This window comes from Elaeis guineensis, chromosome 16 (assembly GCF_000442705.2).
Source record: "Elaeis guineensis isolate ETL-2024a chromosome 16, EG11, whole genome shotgun sequence".
Taxonomy (NCBI): domain Eukaryota; kingdom Viridiplantae; phylum Streptophyta; class Magnoliopsida; order Arecales; family Arecaceae; genus Elaeis; species Elaeis guineensis.
In genome coordinates this window covers 36,050,537-36,076,725 of record NC_026008.2, presented here as the reverse complement: position 1 = coordinate 36,076,725, position 26,189 = coordinate 36,050,537, and the positions used below count along the sequence as shown (strand labels likewise).

The window sequence follows — 26,189 nt, the reverse complement described above, 5'->3', positions numbered from 1 at the left end:
CAGACCACGACCTATATTTAACTCTTATGATAGTACTCCAGAAGGTATCAGAATTAAGGAAGATTTGGATAGTATGCCGTGCATAGAGGTGGTAATCGGGTCAGGTCGGATCGTAAACGGGTCGGATCATAAAACGGATCGGATCAGAAAATCGTCAACTCAAACCCGACCTATTTATTAAATGGATAAAAAATTCAAATCTGAATCTGACCTGTTTATTAAATAGGTAATCCAATCCGACCCATTTAACCTGTTTATTAAATATGTCAAATTAGATTAAATGGGTTAAATAAGTTAAACGAGTTAAACAAATTAAACAAGTCAAGTGAAATGGATCAGAAAAAAGTTAAAAAGGTTTTAAATAGATTAAACGGGTCTTAATGGATTAAACAAGTTAAACATGTTGGGTTAAATGGGTCAGAAATAGGTTAAACAGTTTAAATGGGTTATCTGACTCAATATGATCTGGATGTTAAATGGGTTAAATAGGTTAAAAGGATCAGATATCTAAAACCCAAATCGATCCAATTATCAAACAGGTTAAACGGATCGATCCGTTTATGATCCAAATCCGTTTAACCTGAATCTAAATCTATTTATGACGGATCGAATTGATAGATCGGATTATATTTTGTCAGCTCTAGCCATGCAACCAGGGCATCCTTCCTTATCATCAAGGATTGAATATCTAGACCTTTATCTTTGAGCAACTGACATACCACATCCCAAGTCAGCAGGTAGATACTACTCCCACCTTTCAGGTGAGACTCTTATGGGAAGGATCGAAAGAGTTGCTCCAGTTTCACAACAAGGCTTCTGAGAACAACCCTGTGGGGACTCCCCTTGGTGGTCATCCAGTGAGACTTTCTGTCCATTCTTTTTAAAACATGCGCAAACGGCATATTTAAAACGAGAAACCTATTGGCGGCCGCAGCAGAAAAATATGCGGCAGTCCGTATTATAGGATATCTTGAGCATCGGCCGCTCAGCCATGCGAATACCTTCGGCAAGAAAGAACAAGAAAGGGCAAAAGAAAAAGGTAAAACGAAAAGAGGAGAACGGAACTTCAGAGATAACCGGAGGAGATATCCTGTACCTCTGGAGTCGGGATCTCTTCTTCTTCTCGAGTACCGTCACCGCCTCCGTTTCCTTCCGGAATATGCCGCCGGTCTGATCACCCCCCCGACGGGCCATAGCAGCGATGGCTGCCCGCCTCTACCTCGGGCGCTGCCCGCTTTTCCCCCTCTCCCTCTCCTCACCCTCCCCCTCACCCAAATCCCTCACCCTCGCGCTTCCCCGCCCCCTTCCCCCCATCCACCTCCGCTTCCACCTCGTCCTCCGCCGCCCCCGTCGCCTACCATTCCGCTTCACCGCCGCTTTCGTCCCCTCCTCCGCCGCCGATGGCCCCGCCGACCACGAACTCCCCCTAAAGGTGCCTCCTTCCCCCTCCTCCGAAGACCTGCTTCTTGTTCTTGTTGCTCTTTTTTTTCTCCCCTACCTTTTGGCCTTGATTCGATTGGAGAATGATGTAGGATGTGGAGGCGTCGGCGGTAATCGATCAGCAGCGGCAGAATCAGGGGAGCCAGCTGAGGAAGAGGGTGATTTTTGGGCTGGGGATCGGATTGGGCGCCGGAGGTGTCGTCGTGGCTGGGGGATGGGTGTTCACCGTGGCGGTGGCGGCTGCGGTGTTTGCCGCCGCTCGCGAGTACTTTGGGTTGGTCAGGAGTCGGGGGATTGCCGCCGGGATGACGCCGCCTCCCCGATACTTATCGAGGGTTTGCTCGGTTATCTGTGCCCTCATGCCCGTACTGACGCTGTAAGTTTCTTTTGTTTAATATTTTCTTTCGGTTGTTGTTAATCTTTCATTTGCAAGCTATGAGAGCAGTACTCGGAGGAATTTGAGTGGCTGGCTTTTCGTAGAGTAAACAGACCTATATTACAACTACCTAATATACAGCAATTAGGAACATTAAGTTTTTCATATGGTAGAAGTTAGATATATAAAATTGCATGCATGCCATTGAATGGGAAGACCGAAAGTTTCCAAATAATCCAATAACTTGATTTAAAACATGCTAAAACACTCAAGTGACCATTTTGACCTTGCCATCCATTTGGTAAAACCAAAAGTTCATTACATTTAGAATAAAGCATTTGGCGACAACACCTTTTCTAGACCGTGCTTGTTTAGTAATTGCAGTTAGAACACCTAATAACAGTCGGAAGCCTTTCCCATTTCAAATTATTCTGATATTCATTATCCTTTTAAAGTTCATCTAATTTCCAATATTGTTTTCTTGTCCCTTATTTGTCTTGTTTTTGCTTTTTTTCTTATCGTTAATGCCTTTTCTCTCCACATTTATCACCTAGACATTAATTTTCTGTTTTTTGATTTTGCTTGGAAGTCATTTGAACTGAAACAAAACAAAACTTTAACCAAATATGTGCACTGCATGCTAGGAAACAGTTATGATAAACCATGCGAAAGAGACTTCAGATGCATATACATCAATGATCTGTGTTAGCATATACACAAGATAAGTGTGGGCTTCAAAGCTTGAGTCTTGGTGGTGCAATGGGTCCATAGAATGGTCGAATCCTAAATTTGCACTCAGTGAAAAGATTAGCATTGTATGCTAGACTAATTCATTGAAGGAGATGACCTATGTCCTAGAAATTATTTATAAAATGAATGGCTGCTTGTTTGAGAATTTGCAGTCTTGATGGGTTTCAAAGTTGATTTGCTTTAGAGTGCTTCTTCCAACTCTATTTTATATTACAACATTCTTCTTGCTTTCCCCCTCAAACTCCACAAATGTCAAGTGGAAAAATATATCTCAATCACAACTTCCGTGAGCAGAACTATTGGTTGACAATGCTGTAACCAGAAACTGGCACATGATGGATGATTGTGATTCCCCTGTCCATGGAAATGTTTTGGGTTGCATAAATTGATAATTACTCTCCTTCTTTTGTTTATATACTTCCACCTTATTCCTCTGAAACAATATATGAAGCGAGAGAATCAAGAGACACATATTTACTGTAGAAGAGCATGTAGAGGCAGGCCTCACGACCTTATGTGCAAATGCCAGCCACACGGTCGTTTGCTTTATTTACAGCATAGTTGAGCATATTCTGCCTGGTGATCTTCGTGGCTTTTGCTGATTTTATTCTGTCTCATAGCTTATTGCATCTCTCCAGGATTGTTTGTCTGATGCTTTCTTATGAATGACCAGGTATTTTGGTCACATGGATGTGTCTGTAACATCATCAGCTTTTGTTGTTGCAATGGCGTTAATTTTACAGAGAGGAAATCCCCGTTTCGCCCAACTCAGTAGTGCAGTGTTTGGGCTGTTCTACTGTGGCTATCTTTCCTGTTTCTGGGTCAAACTTCGTTGTGGTTTGTCTGCTCCTGCACTAAATACCAGTATGTTATCACATTTTTTTCCTCTAATCAAGTATTCTATCAGGAGACTGCATGCAATAAATTGGAATAACTTGTCTAGTATCCTGTTCAGTGGACATCCATAAAAAGGCTCAAAATGCATCTTGAAACAGTTGATGTATATGAATAGTCACTCGATTCTTACCTACAAGATATGAAAGAAATACATGCAATGAATGAGACGGAGAAGATCTTACATTTGTTTGTTCATAGTTATTGGTCAAGTATTTATTCCAACGATTCACTATTGCCATGTGAGCTGCTTTAGTTAAACGTGTGTGTATGTTGGGCATTGTTGTTTAATGTAGCTGTATCAGGTCGCACTATTTCAGGCGAGAATCAGGGAGTAATTATTGGACTATATGCAATGCCCCACTAGGACACGAAGTGATTCATAGATAACCACGTTATGGATATGGGTCTACCTCCCAAATGGTTGCAAGTATGCAATGCATTTAGAAGTTAAAAGGAACATTATTAAAATCATATTGGACACATTTGCACTATAATTTGTATACAAAATGCCAAAACTTCACACCAACTCTAGTAGCCCCTTAAAACTTCCACCAAAAGTCTATCATGACAAAGACTGGCTGGATGGGGTACATTGCTCACCTATCCATTAGTGTGTGTTTTCATGTCAAACTTTGACTAATTGGACTTTGGTCCACTCTCAGCTTGTTGACAAAGTTACTTGTGAACATATGGTCGTGGGGTTAAATATTGTCGCCACTCATGCAATGCTATTTCTATACATTTTTGAACTGTTAGATGCTACTTATTTTTCATTCTAATTCTCATTATATAACGTTGTTAAGTTATAGTGATACCATCTTTGTCACACGTTATTAAGATATTGGAAGATCCACTCTTTCAGAAATTGGAAATGTCTGGCCGGTTCTTCTTGGTGGGCAAGCTCATTGGACCGTTGGACTTGTTGCAACCTTGATTTCTATTAGCAGCATTATTGCAGCAGACACATTTGCTTTTCTAGGTGGAAGGGTAAACTTTTGAATTTTGTGATATTATAGTCTCCCTATATATGTATGTATGTATGTATGTTTGTATTGTTATGCATTTGATCTAGTAGACCACTTCTCAATTAAAGTGTAGTATATCTTGCCATTAAATTGTCCCCTGCACCTTCCATTTTTAGTCTTAGTAACTGTGATTACTGTGATACATAGTGTAAGCAGGTAATGCATTAAAAGAATAGTATTCTAGAAATTGAACTCAAACTAGTTATCAAGTTATATTAAGATTTTGATTGGTGAAAGAATGTGGGGTTCAAATCTTGTAGTGACTAGCCAGCTGCTGTCTCAAAACACCTTGAGCTGAAGGATAGCAGATTACCCTCTTAACAGATATGAAGTTGCGCCATTTCTGTAGTTTGCTAACTAATGTTGCTTTAAATATAAGTCATCCTAATGCTTTTGCTTTGCTTTTTTGTATGAATTGACACTGCTATCCATAGATGGTTCAAATAAATTGTAAATATGACACCTGTATGTTAAAAATAGTTACATGAGAATTGTTTCATAGGTATGGTATGATAGCTCAAAACTTGTGAATTTATTTCAAAATCTGATATCTCAGACTACCTTATCTTAAATATATTTCAAAGAATTGTAATCTGAAGAAAAAATACAAAAGCATCTGGGAGATATTAAAGGCATTCTGTTTTGACAAGCCCTTGTTTCCTGAACCTTGAACATTAAAGTCAATCCAAGAATGCGTTGCATCACAGCCATAACCAAAACCAAGAAACCAATGATCACATTTTATCTTTTACCACTTGTTATTAGCTTGTGCATTAGGTTATCATGTTTGCATTTCACAATTTCACATGCTTGTATGTCACTTCTGGTGCCAAATTTGCAAGAATAATCTTGGAAGCTGTCCTTTTTTATCTTGTAGGCATTTGGTCGTACACCACTTACTAACATAAGTCCAAAGAAGACTTTGGAAGGAGCATTAGCTGGACTAAGTGGCTGTATAGTCATTGCAGTACTGCTATCGAAGATTTTATGCTGGCCTACATCCCTAATAAGGTACTCATGGAGAATAATTTTGCATGTTTTAATATATATTGGAGTGTGGTTTTGTTCAGTTCTTTTAATTGTTCACCAAGGATCTTTGCTTGTTTGTTGTGGAAAACCCTTAATTTCCATAAAAAATTTACCCATGGTCTGAATTTGCGCAGATTTTATGATGTAGTATTCATATTTAAACTGATCTGCCATATCTGATCATTTTGATTTTAAGATTGAGATTGTCTCATTATTGCTGGCTACCAGTGTTGCATGCACATGGATATGAGAATTGGATTTCGACACATATGCAAGTATCCAACTCGGCAAGAGGGAAAAAAAAAATAAGGGGATGCATAGAATAGCATATAAATTTAACTAAATTGTATATTTTTACCTTTAAACATTATCTTTTTAAACATAAAAAAGGAAAATGTCAGCAATATATTGTTTGTTAAGATCTTCCAATATACAGGTTTCCCACTCAAAACTTCCCAGGTAACTTAAAGGATATTATCAAAATAATATTTTGCAAAGTTGTTTCAATACCTACCTCATAGAGGAACAACTACTCACTCCTAATGTCAAACTAGAGGATCAAACTCGTAATTGGAAGAGTTCAACTAACTTATTTTTGGAACAGTTCAACTCTCTTCCAATCTTTAAAAGGGGCAATCAAAGAAGTTCATAAGTATTCCAGTATCCTTTATGTATCTGATACAGATTTTGTAAGCTAGATGTGAGTGTCCGGATTACACCACCGGCTACTTCAATTATGCATTCTTTTGTTTTATTATAATACAGTTGGAATTTCATATATTGTCGATATATTATTTATCAACATTGTTTGATTGTTGCATTGGCATCAGTGCTTCTGCTTTTGGAATTCTGAACTTCACGGGATCTCTGTTTGGGGACCTTGTTGAGTCTATGATTAAACGTGATGCTGGTGTTAAAGACTCTGGATCACTCATACCTGGACATGGTAAATTTTTTTGGTTCATATGCTTTTTATACATGCAGAACAATTTTGTAACTTGAACAACTCAAGCATCCGGTAGTACTAGTGACACATCATTTGATAGCATTTTTCATAACTGAGAAGCCCTGGGCATATGTGGATTTCTTTTGATCTTTATTATTTCCATTTGTCCAGATGTTCCTATTTAGATTTAATTATATTTGAAGCGATTAATATTTTTGGATATGGTGATATAGCGGAAAGTTTAACTATTTCTTCAAAGCAATAGATTTTTGCACTTACATTCATATCTGTATTCCTGCATGTGTGGGAGACTACGAGACAAATTATGATCAGTTCTAATTTAATCATATCATCTTTGAGTTTATATGAACATTTTACTTAGGGTTATGCGTGGATGCATTAAATTTGATGTTCATTTGTTGATTGCATGAAACACATGTGATGAACTGTGAGTGATAGAGATGAGCTGTAACTTCCATTGATTCTTGAACAGAATGTATATACTTGTCTAAGCTTCTATTCTAGAAGCTTGTCAATAATACCTAAATTCTGGATATCTTTTTTTTTTTGATTTTTTAGTTTTAAATGTCTCAGAGGCTTTTAAAGAATTACCAATTATCATGGAGTCTTGTTAGTAGTCAGTAAAAAATGACGCATATTGAAAAGCTGTATTTCCTTTTGTGCTTCTTAAGGCAAGAGGATGGAGAAAAATAATTTCAAAATTAAAATAAAAAAATTCAAAAAATGGGATACTAAAGTGCTTAAATGGAAGACTTTTTGATCCAATGATTGTTGAAGATGAGCTGTCAAGGCCAAAAGGTGGATCCAATGCCCGTGGGGATCAGATATGGAGGTCAAACAATAGACTAGGATATTAAAACTGCAAGCCATGAAGGTATTTTGGGACATCAGCCAGCTGCTAGAAGTGTGATTGGATCATATCAAAAGCTGTGGACGCAATTAATAGTCAAGATTCACTCCACCAAAAGGGAATATTTGCTTTTCCTTAAGGAGGGATTTTAGGAGTCCGAATCATAAAATCATTTCTTTCTTTCTATCTAGCTGTTATTTGGAAAGTTTTAGATGCAGCAGAATTTTAGGTTAATTAGAAGAAAGGATTTAAGTCCCGACGGGATGGGGGCCCTCCCGGCTGTCCCATCCCATTCCTCTAAGATTTCGGCACCTAGGATGGGTGCGGGACCCCGAAACGAGTATCTGACCTCTATCCCAGCCGTCTCGTCTTCTTCCTAGCCGGATCATGTGCCGGTACGGCCATCTCAATCAGGACTTGCACTGTTTTCTTTTCGATTTGTCACACCCAGAGGAAGGAGCATGGGGGGGGAGCCATACTGACCTTTTTTCCGCTGTCGTCATCATCGTTACTAGGAGGGAGGAGCACGAACGGAAGGGTGGAGCCGCTTGGAGAGTAGAAAAGAGAAGAGAGAGGAGGGAGGAGGAACGAGGCGTTCGGATCTTTGACAAACAAGGGAGGGAGGAGCGGAGGGGAAGAACCATCGGTCTCTTGAAACCCTTGAGGCGGTTTTCAGCTTTTTGCCTCTTTCAACCTGATGCGATCGTGCCACATGAATCTCAAAGCATCGGAACCTTGGTGATTTTGCTACACATGCGTGTATTGGCTCTGCCCGAACCACGATCTTCACGTGATGGGTTTGGTCTCCACACGTGATTGCCCTATGCGCACCTGTGCCTGATTGTCTACACGTGCCCACACATTTTGCCAAAGCACGTGAACATCCTGTGCATGCATGACTTGGCCTTCATGCGTGATTTGACTATGCGCTGCCTTCACCCGTGACATGCTGTGTGTGCGGCAGTATTATTGATCTTCCTGGCATGATTTGATTGTGTGCGACTTGGTCTCCACAGCATCCAATGAAGCATCTGATGTGTCGATTAATTTCTGTAAATCTTTATATCCAGTTCTCAGTCTCCCATGGCATAACATTCACCGAAAGTCTGGAGTGCGAGCTCTCACAGCAATGTGATTTTTGAGTACCTCAAAGTCTTGTTTGAGAAAGGAGAGAAAGGGCGCCAGTGGTATTTCCACTCGCATTCATTATTTTTACGTTTCATGCTTATTATCCAATGAAGTTTTTTTTTTGTTCTTAATAAATGAGCTGATATAAAGTGTGCCCAATAGTTTTATAATTAATCGAAAACTTTCGAGATATTGGCGTTAGATATTATAAAATTTATTTAATGATCTTGCATTTACCAGTAATTTAAGCAATTCATGGTCCTCACTTGCAGGTCCACCCTCCATTATAGCTTATTGATGTGCAGCAAGCATCCTATTTATTATAATTTTTTTTGTGATTCATTTTTGCAGATTCTATTAGATGTGAGGGTTTGCATATGTAGTTAATTATTTAATCTTAATCATTTTATTCTGAACCAACCTCTTATGTGGGCTTTGCTGCATTCATCAATGACTATATCTCATGTACATAAGCGATGATCTTATCAATATTTCCATAAAAAAAATATAATTTTTCTGTCCATTGTTGTTTTTTTAATGTTCTTTTAGTAATTGAGGATATTTACTGAAACTTCTTGGTCCCCTGTGATGTACTGGAGTATTTTGCTTGTCTTCAACTTTGTTTCATATATGGATATATGTCGAATATGCTATGGATTCTATGTCTCAGTATCCCTATTAACTTGAGATGACAATCTTTTGATATCAAAAATATTAAATATCTTAAATGGTGGTTCTTCTACGTCAATTTCTTCCTTTCCTTTTTCTTCTAAATAAAGTTACTTCTTTTTTGATAAATAAAAGGACTATTCTATATTTATTTTTTAAACATTAGCTAATGAATTTGACGATCCTGTAGTTAATTTAATTACTGATATTTAGTATAGACCTAAGGCCTGAGAGTGAGCTATAGACTTGCTGCTGATCTAGACATCTTGCAATTGTTGATTAATCTAAAGTGGTATGTTTTATAGACCCATAAATATAGTTTTATAATTTTGCGATATCTTGTGTTTGAATGTAAAAGTCGAATGTTTTGTCTGATGGGCACCAAATGATAGAATTTCTCTAAAAACTCCTTGACTACTTGTAATAAATATAATAAATAATTAAAGTAGTTTTTATAGAATTATAAAAATAGTTACAAATTATAAGAATATATTTCAAAAATTACTAAAAATCCTAAACATAAAAATGGATAGATAACGGGATATAATAAATAATTAAGATAAATTTAAGTAATTATAGAAATTTTTAGAAATTATAAAAATATATTCTAAACATAGAAAAGGGCAAATAGTGAATGTAATAAATATAATAAATAATTAGAAGAAATTTTATTAATTATAAAAATATTTAAAAATTATAAAAATATATTTTAGAAATTACAAAAATCCTAAACATAAAAATAGATAGGTAATTGAATATAATAAATAATTAAAATAAATATTATTGATTATAAAAATATAATTTAGAAATTACAAAAATTTCTAAATATAGAAATGAGTAGGTAACTGAATATAATAAATAATTAAAATAATAGAAAATATATTTAAAAATATAATAACTTTGGAAAAGTATGGATATAGCATATGCAACTTAAATCAAATTTCTAGATACTTATAATTATTAATTTCATAAATTTTTTTAAACTAGATGGATCTCGATAGCAAGCAACAGAAGGATCTGGATATTAGATGGCGTTTTGGAAAAATGGAGAAGGATCGGCATCAATGAAAATATAATTATTGTGGACTAGAAAATGGAGGAGGTGGAGTCATCCGATTGAAACAGCACTTGGTGGGTGGCTTCAACGATGTCAAAAAGTGTTCAAAGATATCCGCGAAGGTTCGAACGATGATGAGGGATCATCTGCAAAAAGAAAAAGAGGCAAAAATAGCATCTAAAGCTCGAAGGGAAGCATTTGATCGTCGAACATCTCAATCATATATTCATATAGACTTGGATGATGATGACGATTTTGATCTTGGTGATTTAGAGGCAGCTTATCTACAGGAGGCTCTTAGGGTCTCCAGACAAGATCAATGGCAATATGCAGAGGTATTGAGACATAGACCACGGTTTGGACGTTCTTAATTTGAGAAGGGAGGTGGTTCTGGTGTAGAGGAAAGATCGCATTCACATTTACACCGCTGGATTAGAGAGGAGTTGGTCCACGAGGATGGAATCATCGTCAATCAAGTCATTGTTCGATGCATTTGGGAAGAAGTCGAAGAACTTAAGAGATTTCAGTATCCATGATCTAGATCTTATGGCATATCCAGATCCAGAGTCAAATCAACCATGAATTGATGACTATATAAATAAGGATGAGAAAATACAAATAGGAAGGGCAATTGCTAACTGATTTCATTTTAGTCATATTCTAGCATGGACAGCGGCAAATATGTACTTTTGATCGATGATTAGTGTGGTACAGAAAGCTGGTCCAGTTATTGATCCTCCTATATTCTATGAGATATATGGACCATATTTGCAACAATAAGTTGCGGATATCAAATCTTGGATTGAAAGTTATAAAAGAGAGTGGAATACTTATGGAGTGACATTGATATATGATGGTTGGTTTGGATCTATTAGGATTATTATCAACTTCTTAGTCTATTATGATACGGTGACCATCTTTCATAATTTAATTGATGCTTCAGACAAAATACATGACTTTAATTATATTTTGGACTTGATGAGGGACATGGTTGATGAGATTGGTGAAGAATCTATCATCTAAGTGGTTACATATAATGGGGCAAACTATATGAAAGCAGAAAAGGATCTAATGCTGGAAAAACAACATCTGTATTGGACTCCTTGTGCAGCACATCGTATAGACTTGATGACGAAGGATATTAGGCAGCTATCAAAGGTAAAATGCATAGTAGACAGTGGACAAACAGTATCGAAATGCATGTATAGTCACATATGGGTACTTATTCTTCTGAGAAAATATGTACAAAGAGAGCTGCTTAGATCGGGGTTGACAAGATTTGCCACTAATTACATAGCATTGAAGAGCCTTCTTGATAATAAGTCTGGTTTGAGAGCTATAATGACTTCTGATGAATGGAGGGCTTCCAAATATGCAAAGACCAATGACGGATGATGTGTTGAGGGTATTATATTGAGTAATGATATTTGGAATAGGTGCTCTGAGGTGGTTAAGACAGTAGAGCCCTTATATATAGTACTATGGATAGTAGATACCGAGAAGTTTTCTTAAATGGGCTATGTATATCCCAAGGTGTCTGCCTACAAAGAAGAGATTATAGCCGCAATAGGACAGAAGAAAGCAGCACCATATTTGTGTATTATTGGGGACAGATGGAATACTTAAATAGGAAAGAAATTGCACTTGATAGATAAAATTTGTTTGAATCTCAACTCTCACTTATCCTTTATCGAACAAGTAGTGAATATTTTTGTTTTTAATCAATATTGTTCTTATTTTTCGTACAGTCTACTATTTAAATCCTCAGTATTAGTATGATCATAATATTACCTTGGATAAGGAGCTTCTGATAGCCTTGAGGAATATCGTGTATAGGCTAGAAAGTGATCTGGATTTGGTTATAGAAGCTATAAGTGAGGTAATAAATGAGTAGATGCCTATCATAGTAGGATTGTTGGTATGTTTTAAATTATACTAATTTACTGAAATTAAATGACCTTCAATAAGAAGTCTTTATTGATTGAGTAGGAAAAAATTTTTTGAGAGAGAAAATGGAGCTTTGGAGAACAAGGAGCACATCAATCCAAATCTAAAATATCACCAACTGTTAGTATGGGACTATTTTTTATTATCTTTATATCTATATATAGTTGAGGACTTAAACATTTATATACAAATGTATTATTTGAATGTAGGAGAGTGGTGGGTCTAGTGGGGCACATTCGCACCAAATTTAAGAAAGATTGTCATTTGAATTCTATCACAGACTGTCTCATCAAGTGGATGCGAACGTAATGGGGGTACATTGCCTTGATTCATACGAAGATCGAAAATCGTCTAACCTCATAAAGATTAAGAGTTCTAATTTTGTTTACTATAATATGAGGTTAAAGCTCAAATATGCCAATGAGGAGAAAGAGCCTATACAAGATGATCCACTCGAAGAGAACTTCGTCTATGATGAGGAGGATCCTATGATGAGATGGGTTGCATATCAGGAAGCACAAGATCCATCGGTGTTGGATGAGTCAGGAGATCCCTCCGACCATACAAAATAATAGCACATGAAGCAGGGGTACAAGATGTGGATCGATGGACAGCCTCTAATTTATCCTCCATTCAGAGTGGAATGTGAGATACTGATGGAGATGATGGTGGATCGGATAGCCGACAATCTGAGGATTCTGATCAATGATTTAATCGTAGAATGTTTAGTTCAAGACATCAAATGAGGATCTCCAAAGATAGTCAGGACATTGGGACTAGTAGTAGAAGTAGAATAAATCAACAAGCAAGGACCAATCAGAGCTCGAGAGGGAGCCAGAGAGTTGCAGTTGAGGAGAGATATGCAAAGTTCAAATCAAAAGGGAAGGCAATAATTGATACATTAGAGGCAATTGATGATGTGCAGTTTTGAAAGGATTATATTGAAACATTCGAACCTTCAGATTTCGGATTGCCTAAATTGTCTCGTAATGATAGTGATGATGATAATGATAGCAAGAGTAATGATGGATCTGATGATCATGATGGTCAGGGTGTAGGGAGTGGTAAAACATACGGGATCAGTCCTTTTACTGAAGAAGCATATTTCACCCATGCTACATAGGTCAGGATAATGGAGCCAGACCTAGATCTAGATATCAGGATGAGGAGTTTACTGGCCTACAGGAGGTAAAGAAGAATTGTTACAGGACGTGGCGTACAGACTACAGATATTTTGAATCGTTTTCATGAAGAGTTGAGAATAACTGAAGAACATTGACGTCGGGCATATCCGGAGTTTATGGCATGGATGGAGCAAGATGCTTTGAGAAATAGGCTAGAGTCTGAGCAAACTAGATCATTAACCAGAACAGGATTCGTTGGAACATCAAATAGTCAAAGTGCATATCATGACCCTTCTTCTTCTATGAATAATTCAGATGTATCTTCCCAATGATCATATCCTGAGGAATATTCTCATAAGTAATATCCATCTTTTTATGGATATTTTTTTGGGCCACAGTATGGTATTATCTCATTATCCTAGTCAAAGACAGGCAGTTTCTTACCCAATGTACTATCAAGAGGGTTATCTTAGATAACATCAAATACAAGATGAACAAGGATGGGCTCAGTATCAAAATTGGCATCATATTCAAGGTTCCGATTATGAGCAGGATCCAGATGTTTATGAGCATCATAGGCATTCCACTTGAAATTAGTAGTAAATTTGATATGTTTATCTTAAATTGATGAATCTAATTTGTGTAATATTGAAATTATTAGCATATTTATATTTTCATATACAAGTGACTAAGCTCAAATTGTATGGATTGCAGCTTTTTCATCAAACTTCGATATTTTTACTTTATCAAATACTCATGGATGCGTCAATTATGAGAAATCTTTGCTTCGTAATCAACAAACGATCTTCAATAACCTAGAAGATCATAATCCATCAGAGTGTTAGTATTAAATAGATCTGATATATTATAAATATATTACTTTTAAAGTTCAAATATATTTAAATAATAAATAGATCAGTAAAATTTCAAGATAAATTCAAAAAAATATTATTTATATATATAAAAGGGTATACCAGGTGCGTACCAGGATGCTTGATTGGGATGGCCATCGGGATGGAGCGGGATGCGGGGCATCCCATTCCAGGTGAAAACTAGGATACCGCCATCTTACGGGATTTAAAACTTTGATTAGAAGTACTTTTTGGAGTCAACTTTTGCCGAGTATTTGGGTTACTTTTATTGAAAGAAAGGACTTCGCCAGGTTGCATACCTTTTCTTCCTTTATAGATCTCTTCTTCTCCTTTTTCCTTTCTTTAATTCCTTTGCTGCTGTTGCTAGTCATTTTGCTGCGATATATTACATTGTTGTTGCTTCTTTGTTTTTGATTTATCATAGGGCTCATATCTTATAGGTTCAATGACTTAGTTTTCCTTTCCCTTCTTTTGTCCATGCTTTTTCTTCTCTGACCCTATATAAAACATAATACATTGGATCTGCAGCTTTGTTGAAAATTCTGCAGATATGAACCTAGGACACCTAAGAAGCCCAATAGTGACCACTGCCAATCATCCTGTCAACCCAGATTTCTCTACCTAAGACACGCTTCCTACAAAACCTAAAATAAAGTATTTCATCCTAAATAAATTTATAACAATCAAAAATGCCCTTGATACCATGTTTTGTTAACATGAAATAATATTATCTTTCAGTCCAAATTCTATTCTAATCAATTAGGCCCACCTACTCATTTTATGTCATACTAGTTTGTCTTGCAATTTTACCTCCTACTCTATTCTCACACTCTTTCCATTGTCCTATTTTCTATTTATCCTCACCATGGTCTTCAACCTGTGTTGAGTCATAACTTTTGAGACTTTCATCCAAGATTGTGAGGCACAGAACAATCAATGCAACAACATAGTCAAAGGGTTGCAACTTTTGAAAATTCATTGATCCCCATAAAGGCGCCTCGAGATGCTTTGGTTGCAATAGTTCTTGAAAACAGAGGTCACGCCATAAAGAATATGGATGTGAGTTGCTTATGTATCCTAGATAAAAATATATGCTAACTAAAGAGCTCTAGCTGATGAAACTGGAGCAGATATCCAAGTGTTTGCTCCTGCAGTGACCCTAATAAAGTGACAATAGTATTGTGGGCTGGTTTTCCTAACTCATGGAGTCAGATTTTCCCACGTGTGGGGGTTTGGGGGTCGATGTGATTATGTGGTGGTGATTGAAAATCAGTCATGTAGGCCCAAGGGAGAACATGAAGGGTCCCACAATCAGCTCTAGAGCTGCGCAAATAGGTGTTTGGACCAACAGAGCGCTTAGATCATGAGGCCAGAGGTCATCAACATATTTTAGGACTGCAATCCACCACTAGGAGCATAATTGAAGCATTTAAAGCATTTGATGCAATTGATAGTTCAGATTTGTTCCGGAAAAGACCTATCTGCTCTTCTGAGTATTGGAAGAGAGATTTCAGGAGACCCAACTCATGGTATCATTTCCGCCCTTTTTATTTGCTTGTTTAAAACTTTTGGGTTGAGCAGGATTTGGGAAATCTTATTCTTCAAATTATGTTGAAGGGGTTCTAGGGTCATAATAGGTAAGGTAAGAGTCAGTTTGTTGTGTAGGGTACGATGTTCTCTTGTTGTTTTGGTCTCTATAAATAAGGGCCTTCTAGAGTGGTGGATTTTGAATCTTATATGTTTTGATTGAAGGAAAAGTTTTCACTAGGTTTGGGCCCTTTTCTTAGTTTAATCTCTTTCCCTTCTGTTGCTTCTCTAGTCCCTTCCTTCTTTACTTCCATTTTTTCACTGCTGTTTGTGATCATGTTGTGGCCATGTATTACAATAGCTGCACTGCTTTGTTATTTCTGATGTATTATAGAGACAGCATCTATTGATTCAGTGAGTCAGTGCTCTTTTCCCTCCTCTTGTCCACTCTTTTCTGCAAATGTTCATGGGTCCTTCGAAATATACTACATTTGCAGTTTTTGTTAAGGATTCTACAGAGACCAACCTAAGATGGTGGAGATTCACTTACAAGTCAACTACTGCCATCATTTATCATCCATTCAGATATTAGACTCGAGAACCTTTCCCCAAAATGTTTGAAAACTCTCTAAAAAGATGCCATTTGGCAGATATTAGGGAACTAATTCAGCATTGGTAGCTTCAGGTGATAGGTCTCCCAGGAGGGATGTCTTTAACAACCTTATGGGCATTCTTTCTTCAGTCAATCTCAGCCTTAACAAAGACATGATTCATTGGAGAGCAGGTCGAAGTGGCATCCTTATAGTTATATCTTGTTATAAGTTCCTTGATTTTGGTGGCCACCTATGTCCTTAACACTTTTGCCTTGTGGAAGTCATGGGCACTAGAGAAGTTTAAAGTGTCTATGTGGGTGGCTTCTTTACAAGGATGGATTCACATGAGATTTATGAGGAAGTGATGGAGCATCAACCCCATTTGTTCTCTCTTCAACACAAATCTGGAAACTGTAAATCATTTACTTTTCTACTATTTGGTTGTCAAACCAATTTGGAAGAAGTTTAGGGACATTCTTAAGATTAGAGGAGGGGCTGGCCCCATCACCTCCTTAGGACCAAGTGGAGATCAAAGAGAATTAACGAGGATTACTGTAAAGTGTAGGTTATTCTTGTGATGGGTATTTGTTGGAGCTTGTGGAAGGAGTGGAACTCTAGGGTTTTCTCACGCAAGAATGTGGAGGAGGAGCAGCTATCATGTAACATCAAAGATTTATTTGTCGTGGTTAATATTTTGTAAACCCACTATGTTCTCTAAGGTCAAAGTTGCACTTAATCAGATTTGCAAGGTATCTCTCTTTAGGCATTTCTAAGGTCTTTTATGACCTTTCTCTGTAAGTATTTCTTCTCTCAATCAATTGCATTGGGAAATCCCTCCCCTTTCAATTAAAAAAAAAAAAAAAAACCAAAACACCCCCTTAACTTAAGCATAATTTCTCTTACCAGCCCTTATGTTTTAAAAATTTCAATTTGATCCCTCAAGTTTGTTAAGTAATGCAATGTGGTCCCACCATCCATCTCTGTTTACTTGATCATATGGGATTCCGTCATGTGATGGTCACATCAGACATTTAGAATCGAAATGCCCTTAACTTGGCAGTGAAGTTAATGGCCGCTTCTCGATTCGTAGAAGTTGAGGGGGATGAGGGTGGTGGAGGTGAGGATATTGCTCTCCCTGGCGTTGGCCTTCATGGTGGGGAGGCAACCTTGATGAGGTGGAAAGTGCCTATGAGGTTGACATTCATCATGAAGTGAACCTCCTTCTCGGGCACACCCATGCCTTGGCTGTAGATGAGCATGTTGACAGGGCCGGCCTCCTTGAGCATGCGGACTATGACGATGGGGTCATAGATGTTGGTGCTGATGCAGTGGTAAGGTAGATGGAGGCATGATGTCGTAGAGGGGAGGGGGTTGTGAGTGAGGATGGACATTCGAGTGCTTTCGATGATGACGTCGTGGTGAGCAAGGGCAGGGTTGATGCCACTTGATGCATTGGTGATGGCCAAGAAGAGGATGTGTAGGCCCTTGATGGGGATCTAGATGAAATGAGGCCAGTAGATGATGGCTAGGAAGAAAACAGAGAATCGGATAATGAGAAGGAAGAACAAGAGGGGAGCAATGGATCGCTCAATCAATTGAAGAAGAAGAGCTGACCTCTTCTACCCCATCAACTCAAGTCTCCTGCCCCTTACAGTCAGCCCCAAGTTTGTTGTCGCCATCAGTAGTGACCTCGTCTACTTGGGTGTCGAATAGTGGAGCTTGAGCAGCAATGGGAATGGGATGCTCTTTTCCTAAAAGGTTAGCTAGCGGTCAACAATCGCCATTGCTGGAGTTGTTCCATTTATTGACCTCATTCTCAATGCCACTCAAGCTTGCTTTAGATAGAAGCCTTGCCTCTACTTCACCAAGGGCTACTATAAGAATGATTGTGCCCGCTAGTTCCTCCATGGGCTTCCAACACCATTGTTGCTATAGCGGTTGTTGTTGGAAGTAAAATTGTGATGGAGCAACAATGCCAATAGTTGTTGTCGAGGTTCAAAAGCTAGAGGCTAGGCAACATTTTCCAACTCATGGCCTCCTTCCTCCACTCCCCCACTAGGTTGGTATTGTTATGCTTATGGCGTCTTCATCCTTGCTCACAACCCCTCTAGCCTCTAGGATGGAGAGAGGTAGATGGCGATAGTAGGGAGAGGAGACAGAGAGCATGAAGGAAGATGGAGGCAGGGTGCCTTGTCCAGATTAGAAAATTTGAAATAATAGTGAGGGTAATTATGCCCTTTTAGATGGTGTCTTAACGATATTGGGCGTCAGGTGGGGCTCAGGACCATATTGCCTTTCTTAATGAACTAAAGGGTTCTAATTGAAATTTTTTGAATGTAAGATGTGGTAAGTAAAACCGACCTTAAGTTGAGGGGTTGTTTTGGTAATTTTTCCAAAAAATTACCCTAAATTCCTCTACTAAGTACCATATCTGTGATGTTACCTACATAGTTGGCATTGGTTTAAGAAAATGATAATTTTCAAACCTTGATAATTGAAAGTTAACTTCCCAATTAGCTTAAAGATTTTAAGAAAATGACTATTTATAAAATTATTTAAGATTACATTCTTAATTAATCTCTAAAAAGAATAAAACCTTGCTTTAGGCATTATTACAGCAGTAAAACTTATTGTTAGAGTCAACTCTCTCTTGACAATTTCAGAGTACTAAAATTAATATCTTTTTTGATATGTATCCAAGTGTCTGACGCATATCCAGGATGGATCTAGGAGCTAGATGCAAATGTCAAGTGATACATGTTTTAGTACATGCACACATGGATGTGTTGTTGTAATTTGAAGCCAATCCAATTTCCTGTGAATGGGGATTTTCATTATTATTTTGTACATATTCCCAGTTATGGTGGTTGATGTGTAACAGGAGTTGGAGATTGAGGATTTGATCTTGGTACGTAGACAAAGCAAGAATTTAATGGTGACAGGTGTGTATTTGTGAGGTGATATTAATGATTTCAGACATGGTGTATTGACAACAGAAATTTTGTTAAAAATGACATGCTGTTATGGATTTTAGAAATAACCAAAGTAACAAGTAAGAAATAGTGGAATGATTAAACTATAGGTTGAAAGGAAAAGTGGCTTGGAATTGGATCAATGTGGAGAAAAAGGAAAACATTACCTAATATTGAAATAAAGGATATATATCCATTCTTAGCACATTATCAAAAAGGTGTAAATTTTTAAAAATTGATAGTAGAACCTATAAAGTCTCTATTGGTCTCTGTCTCTCTACACTGAGTCTGCCAGGATATAACCAACAAAAATTAACAAATAATTAAACAAGCCCATTGGTCTTTGACCACAGTTGTGAGCGTAGTCAAAATGTAGTGCTTTTAAAAAAATGAATATGATTTATTCAATTGTCTGCATATTTTCTTGGCCGCTTTATTAGTATTAATTCTAACCATCAAGCAAAGCTTTGAAAAGTTGATCTCTAGATTCCTAAGTTTAAAGTGATTTTAGTTAGTTTGCTATGCATGGTTGTGTTGTGTGTGTGACTAGATAAGAGCTTAATGCTTGCATAAAGGAAGTGTTTCGAGGTTAGTTGTATTGAAAAGATTATAAAATTAACTAGTATGTAAAATATAGCCAAAAAATCACAGATAGATTTAAAAAAAAAGTAGAGACAAAGACTGCCCTTGGGTGCAACATGAGAAAGGGTAAAATATCCATCCCTATTTTTTACTCTGTCTCCAAGTCTTGCAATTTCTGGATTAATTCTTAATGTTGTTTGGTTGGAGTTATGCTACTGGTGCAGTTAAATTTGAAGATCAAGTATTCCTGCAAATCATAGATTATTCGGGTATATTAAAGTCTAAAATAGTCTTTATCTTATTTTAGTTAGTAAGAATCTCAAGTTTAGGTCTTAGGCAGAAAGTTTAAATTTACTATCTTTTAGGGATTTCCATACTTAATTTTGGGCCTTTTTGTGCAAAGTTTCTGAGTCCTATTTTTGAGTAGGAATATCATCTGAAGGTCTTACACTGTGTCCTGGTTGTATTAGGAAAATTGAGTCTTAATAAGATTGTGATTTGAAAAGATTTTCATAGTATTTAATGTGGGGCCCAGTGTTACAAATTTTACTGTTTTTGGTGGGTTTTTTTGGCTCTTCTTTTCTTCTAGGAAGATGTAGGAAAGAATCTTGTTCTTCTAGGATTCCTATTTTGTGAGTGCATTCTGTAGTTACAAAAGAGGGAAGCTTGATGCAACTAATTTCATTTTTTAGAGTTCTTTTTTTTTAAAGAAAATCTAGAATTTTCACTCCTTTTCTATTTTATTAGTTGCTTTTCAACTTTGCTTTGTCCACAAGTTTTTTTGCCTCCAGAGCATCTTCATGCTAGGTAGGTTTTCTACATTTTATTTGAAGCTTGGCGGTATCAATACCATGACCTGTGTCAGTCAAGTACTTAAATAGTACAGTACTGTATCAATGCATGGTATGATGGACCATGCTCGACCCCCCCCTCCTTTCCTCTTTGGCAACCCTTCTCAGTCAAAGGCTCTTGCAAGGTTCGCTGTACCGGTACCGGATGGCGTGCCGGTGCCGGACCGGTACGGTACCGGTACCGTACCATACCGACATACGGTACACCTAAGCGTACCGGTCCAGTATCGGTACACTATTTTTTTGATTTTTAATTTTTTTTTTGGATTTTTGAAGTTAATAATTGATAAATACAACTTCAATATGGCATTATATTGCATATTATTGACATATTTGGGTTCAATTTGGAGTTAAGTTGCGGTACAAAGATTCTTGATTCAAAATTTCAAATATATATTTATTTACATTATATTTCAACTATGTCATCTTAAAATTAAAGAAAAAATATATAAAATACGCATTAAAATGTATCTAAATATTTAAGTACAAAGCGCAATAACTGATATACGAACCTTAAGATGTACTCTGCATTTAATTTCTTGTTGAGTGTCTGTGACGCTCGTAGATGTCTGGATCATCAACATAGTCTGAAGGGATATCAGTCCAACCCTCTAGCCAAGCTGCACCGTACTCTCGAATATTCATCATCCCATAAGGCATCCTCTCTATATTGTAAGACATCTCAGATCTTTCGCTAAAATTCTGATTCTGAGAAGTATCCTCGAGATGATGGTACGGTTGTGGAGGAGCCCATCCAAATATGTCAGTAGCAAAATCTGATCCGTAAGATGCTCCAGGCTGCATAGGGTAGTAACCACTAGAAGATGATGCCTCGGATGTACCATATGCATATGAATCATAAGGTGGCTGTGGATAATAGGATCCATAATGCGGGATGATCCAGATACATCCATGGACCCTACTCCACGTGCAAGATCGTCCGCAGTATATATATAATTAAAATATATGCAAGTATAACAAAACATGATAGTTTAATGATAATTAAAATAATTATATATAATTTTAAAATAATTTTAATAATTATTTTAAAACTTATAAATTCAAAATAAATATGTTATATGCTTCAAATAATATTTTTAAATTAATTAAAATATAATATTATTTTTATATATTTTTTATTTTATAATTAATTTTTTTAATTTAAATAATTAAAAAAATAATTTTTTAATTTTAAATATTTAAAAAAAATTGAAATTAGATTTAAGTAGCTTGAATCATTCTAAACATGATTCTCAAACTCTAATTTTTTTCCTTAAAATTTAATTTTTTTTAATTTTTAAATAAATAAATATTTAAAAATATTTAAAAAATATATAATTAAAAAAAATATCAATTTTGATGTCATCGTGTAGATCTTCTAAAGATCTATCACATATAATTAAATCATACCAAAATCATAAGATTTTGGTATGATTTTCTCCTATTTTTATTTTATCTCATTTTTATCCTATTTCTAACAATAAAAATAAAAAAAAATATTTACTAACAAAATAACAGATTATCTTTTCTCCGGCCAAAGATCAGCCTCTTCTCAAATCACTCCTCCAATTTCACGAAATTTTGCCTTCTTTTCTAATTTTTTGGAGGTCTCAACGATTAAGTTACCCACGGTCATGGGTGTTCTCTGAGAACTCTCAAAGAACACCGAAGGCCTGGTGCTTATTAAAGCACCAGGCCCTCCCCCCATGTGAAGTGGGCCACGCCCATTTCTCTCCCCCCTCTCTCCCCCCAACCACGTGAAAAGGCCCCCATCTTCCCCCCTCCCCCCTTCTTCTGGGCGGTACGGTTCAGTTCACCCCGAATCGGTCCAGAATCGAGCCATACCGCCCGGTTCCGAACGGTATGGGCCCGAACCGCACCGAACCGGGCGGTTCGGTGCGGTTTGGGGTTGTGTTCAAAAAAAAAAGGCCCGAACCGGACCGGTAAGGGACCAGTCCGGCTCGGTACGCCCCGTACCGGCCGGTTTGGCCCGGTACGGCGAACCATGGGGCTCTTGTATGTCCTTTTTGGTGGCCTTGCTGGTTGTGGCAGAGGAGGGGAGGGCACTGTCGACAATGTGGTGGAGGGCTTGGAAGTTGTCTAAGGCAAGGCCAACAATGTTGGGGAAGATGTAGGTGATGGTGGATGGAAGCTTTGTGCAGTTGGTGCCCATGCCGAGATGGTTGAGACTTGAGAGCTTGATAGGTCCCTTTGATGTTGATATTTCCATCACCTATTGTGGCCGCAGAGGTCAAAGAAGTCGCAAAGGTAGAGGGTGTTGAGACTGGAGGAGCGGAGATGGAACGATAACTAAGGCTGGGTGTGGTGCAAGGTGACTGGTGGGGGCAGCATGGTTGCCATTGAGACTCCATCAATGGAGATGGAGAGTATGCATTGTTAGGGTTCGGATCAGGGGATAGAATATATAGGATAGTAAAAGTTAGGCTTGATTTGGCTCTGGGACTCAATCAGGAGGCTATGCTGTCATGGTTCTTGGCCAAGTTGGTAATGCTGTACCACCCTACAAGTAGCATTTCCTGGTAACTATTGAAGGATAATTGGAAATGTTTTTTTGGTTGGATTAAGGGGTTAAATGGGTGATACGTTATTACATAAGGGTAAGGACAAATCACCTCCTTTTCCATAGGATAGAGATATTTCACCCTTTCCTGCCAAATAAAATCATTCAGGTTAAATGAGTTAATTGTCCATTGAGCACGGTAAATTGTCCTAGCTTAAGCTAAATTTTTTAGCGAGATAAGTAGATTACACTCACCCACCCAAAAAAACCTGACCACAACACACGCATATTGACTAATTACTTGACCTAAGACATTGTAATATTTGAATCAAGAACTCAGTCCTACTTTTACTTGAGGTCCTATTTGGTTTTAATAGCATACTAACTAATATCATGAATATTCTCCCAAAAGTTATACAAGAAAATTATGCGATCCTTCTAAACAACCAAAGTTTACATTTGCCCATGGGTTTGGTTTAATTTATCTATATGCTGAGCTAGGTCATGTTCTGTTTATGGCAAGACTATACAATAGGACTTACCTATGCAACATAATTCTGTCAGTTCTATTTGAAGTTATTCCATCTCGGTTGCAAGATTGCGAAATTTCATGCAATAAAAATCATATTTGCCATTATAAAAGTGCTTTGGCCCATTGTATATCAATCTTGGGTTGCTTCATTGTGTCATGTGAATGTTTCCACACAGGACTGAGAGTTGAATTCATACTTCTGAGCACATGTTTAAGTGAGCTGCGAGTTTCTATATAAGGTGCTGAATTAGTGACGACGGTGAGATGGTGAAAATTTTTGTGTTTTTTATTGTTTTCCATGGTAGATGCTTATTTGATGCCAAATGAAGGGTGGCGTTAAACCAGATGGGTTAGGATTCTTTATGTAGAAGTTGAATTTAGATCGGAGTCCATTGTGTAAGGTAGGGGCCATGTTGATTCTGGATCAATGTTAACTACCGACTGTTCTGACTAGCAAGATTGCTATTCGTTAAACTTCATTTCAAAGAAAAGCTACAGGATCACTTCTCTGTTCTAAATCCTTTTCATCAGTGTTCATTTTTCTGTCCTAGGTTGTCCTGCATTTCTGACCATTTACCTACCTCTAGGTAGAGGAGACCTGTAAAGGCATTACTATCTTCATGTCATTTCACAGCAGCATGATCAGCATTCTTAGGAAGAAGGTGATAGTATCCTAACCTTTGAAGGCATGCACTAAACTAGCTTGACTTTGTAAGGGTGCAACGTATTTAAGCATAGGAGTGGGAAAGCAAGGCTAATAAAAGTTTTGAAAGTTGAAGCTCAAAGGAACCATATTAGCATAAGTAAAATTAAATATCATAGACAAATAAAATTTCACATATATAGTTTTTTCTCATTGTAGAAAACTAGAATTTGGCACATGAAATAGACATGATATTTAGATTTTTTAAAAAAATATATAAATAAATAATAAATGCTAGAAGGACTTGAATCTTTGATCTTGTGGTTAAAAATGTGATAGGGAGAGGCTGCTGAGGAAATGCATGGGATGGGAAAAGGGGGGTCGAGAAATGTGGACGGCCAGACACACCTTATGCACAGACACTTTAGAAGAGTTGGCATTATATAGTAGAACAGATATGTGATAATTTGCTTTGTGAATTTGTAAACACCCCCCCCTCCCAACAAAATAAAAGAAAAAAGAAAAAAAAAATGATGTAGCCTCAAAAGGTTGGTGTTGTATATTGAAGTAGAAAGTAGAGAAGCTTGGTTGAAGAGTTGGAAGCACCGGGAACGGGTGCGCAGATGTGATCGCAGAAATTCAAAGGAGGCATGGTTGAATTGTAAGTGTTCAGCTAGCACGTTCAAGAGCTAGCTAGAGTTGGTTGGATTGGCTATAAGTTTTTGTCAAAAGCAAAGGACATGAGGAGATGGTTTATCCAAGCTGGGTCACTTCATCTGTTTAAATACTTATATTTGACCATATTACATTTGTTGAGCTCAGGTCTTTCCTCAAAGTGAATCATTGTGAGGTTGTTTCAGCTCCTTTCTTCCTTCTTTATGGTGGTAGAATTACCTCATTCAGGATGTACATGCTTGATGGCTTTTCTGGCGGGGAGTATATTGAGATAGCCACATAAGATCTCTATTTAAATGGTAATTTCCAATACATCAGAGGGCATAAATCAAGGTTTCCTTTTTCAGCTCTGAGGGTGAGTGGGAAGCTTGTCAATCTCATTCTGCCCATGTCAACCTCTTGGCATTTGAAACAGTTTGGTGAAAGTTGTGTGTTACTAACTATATAATTATTATGCGCTTGCATTTCCTCCAGATGGAACAACATGTGCACTATGTTTTCACAGTTCTTCACAATATGTCAAATATTCTTTTTGACAATTGGTTCCAAATGTGCAGGAGGCATACTTGATAGATTGGACAGCTATGTGTTCACAGGTGCCCTATGTTACTCCTTTGTGAAGATTGCCCTGCCACTCTTTGGCGTTTAGTTATCATCAAAATCAATTTGGGTGGGGAGTTCAAGTGTTCTGCTTGCCCTCTTCTTGCGAACCGGAACCTGAGTCTAACAAATTGACAAAATAGAATGGAGGAAAAGTAGTCTGGGATTTTCAAGCAGTGATATGTTGGTGGTGATTGTGAAGAAATCCTTCAATTGGTGGCATACTGTTTCTGATTCTTTTTTAGGTGGAGGACATGTCAATACCACAGGAGATCTAGATGATGTATTCATGTTGTAGAAATTCTTGGTATCAATTGGAATCCAATATTTGTGCAACAATGCTTTCCAAAGTCACTGATTAAAGTGAGGCTGGAGAGAATGTACACAATTTGGAATTTTTCCTCTGGAGCTGTTATGCTTGAAGATTCGTAAATTTAGTCGAGGCAACCTTGACGAGAACAGCGAGTATAGCATCATGAGAATTACTTGGTTCTATCTGTATACCTATTCTTTTGACTTTGCAATGATATATTTTGATCGAAAAAAGGACTTTGCAATGATA

The 26,189-nt window shown here is 37.3% G+C and overlaps 1 protein-coding gene across 4 annotated transcripts; it reads left to right on the top strand.

Moving 5' to 3' along the window:
- Positions 1-1,018: 1,018 nt before the first annotated feature.
- On the top strand, positions 1,019-26,189 carry LOC105059512 (phosphatidate cytidylyltransferase 5, chloroplastic). 4 transcript variants are annotated; one of them, XM_073250228.1, is made up of 7 exons: positions 1,019-1,432; positions 1,533-1,816; positions 3,240-3,430; positions 4,302-4,450; positions 5,366-5,499; positions 6,348-6,463; positions 18,953-19,201. In XM_073250228.1, the coding sequence occupies exons 1-7, from the start codon at positions 1,202-1,204 to the stop codon at positions 18,979-18,981; spliced, it is 1,134 nt and encodes a 377-aa protein (XP_073106329.1). In that variant the 5' UTR covers positions 1,019-1,201; the 3' UTR covers positions 18,982-19,201. The 4 variants fall into 4 exon arrangements, with proteins under 4 accessions (XP_073106329.1, XP_029116174.1, XP_029116173.1 ...); XM_029260340.2 differs by lacking the exon at positions 18,953-19,201 and adding an exon at positions 25,585-26,189 and having other exon boundaries at positions 1,022-1,432; XM_010942832.4 differs by lacking the exon at positions 18,953-19,201 and adding an exon at positions 25,585-26,189 and having other exon boundaries at positions 1,024-1,432; positions 4,326-4,450.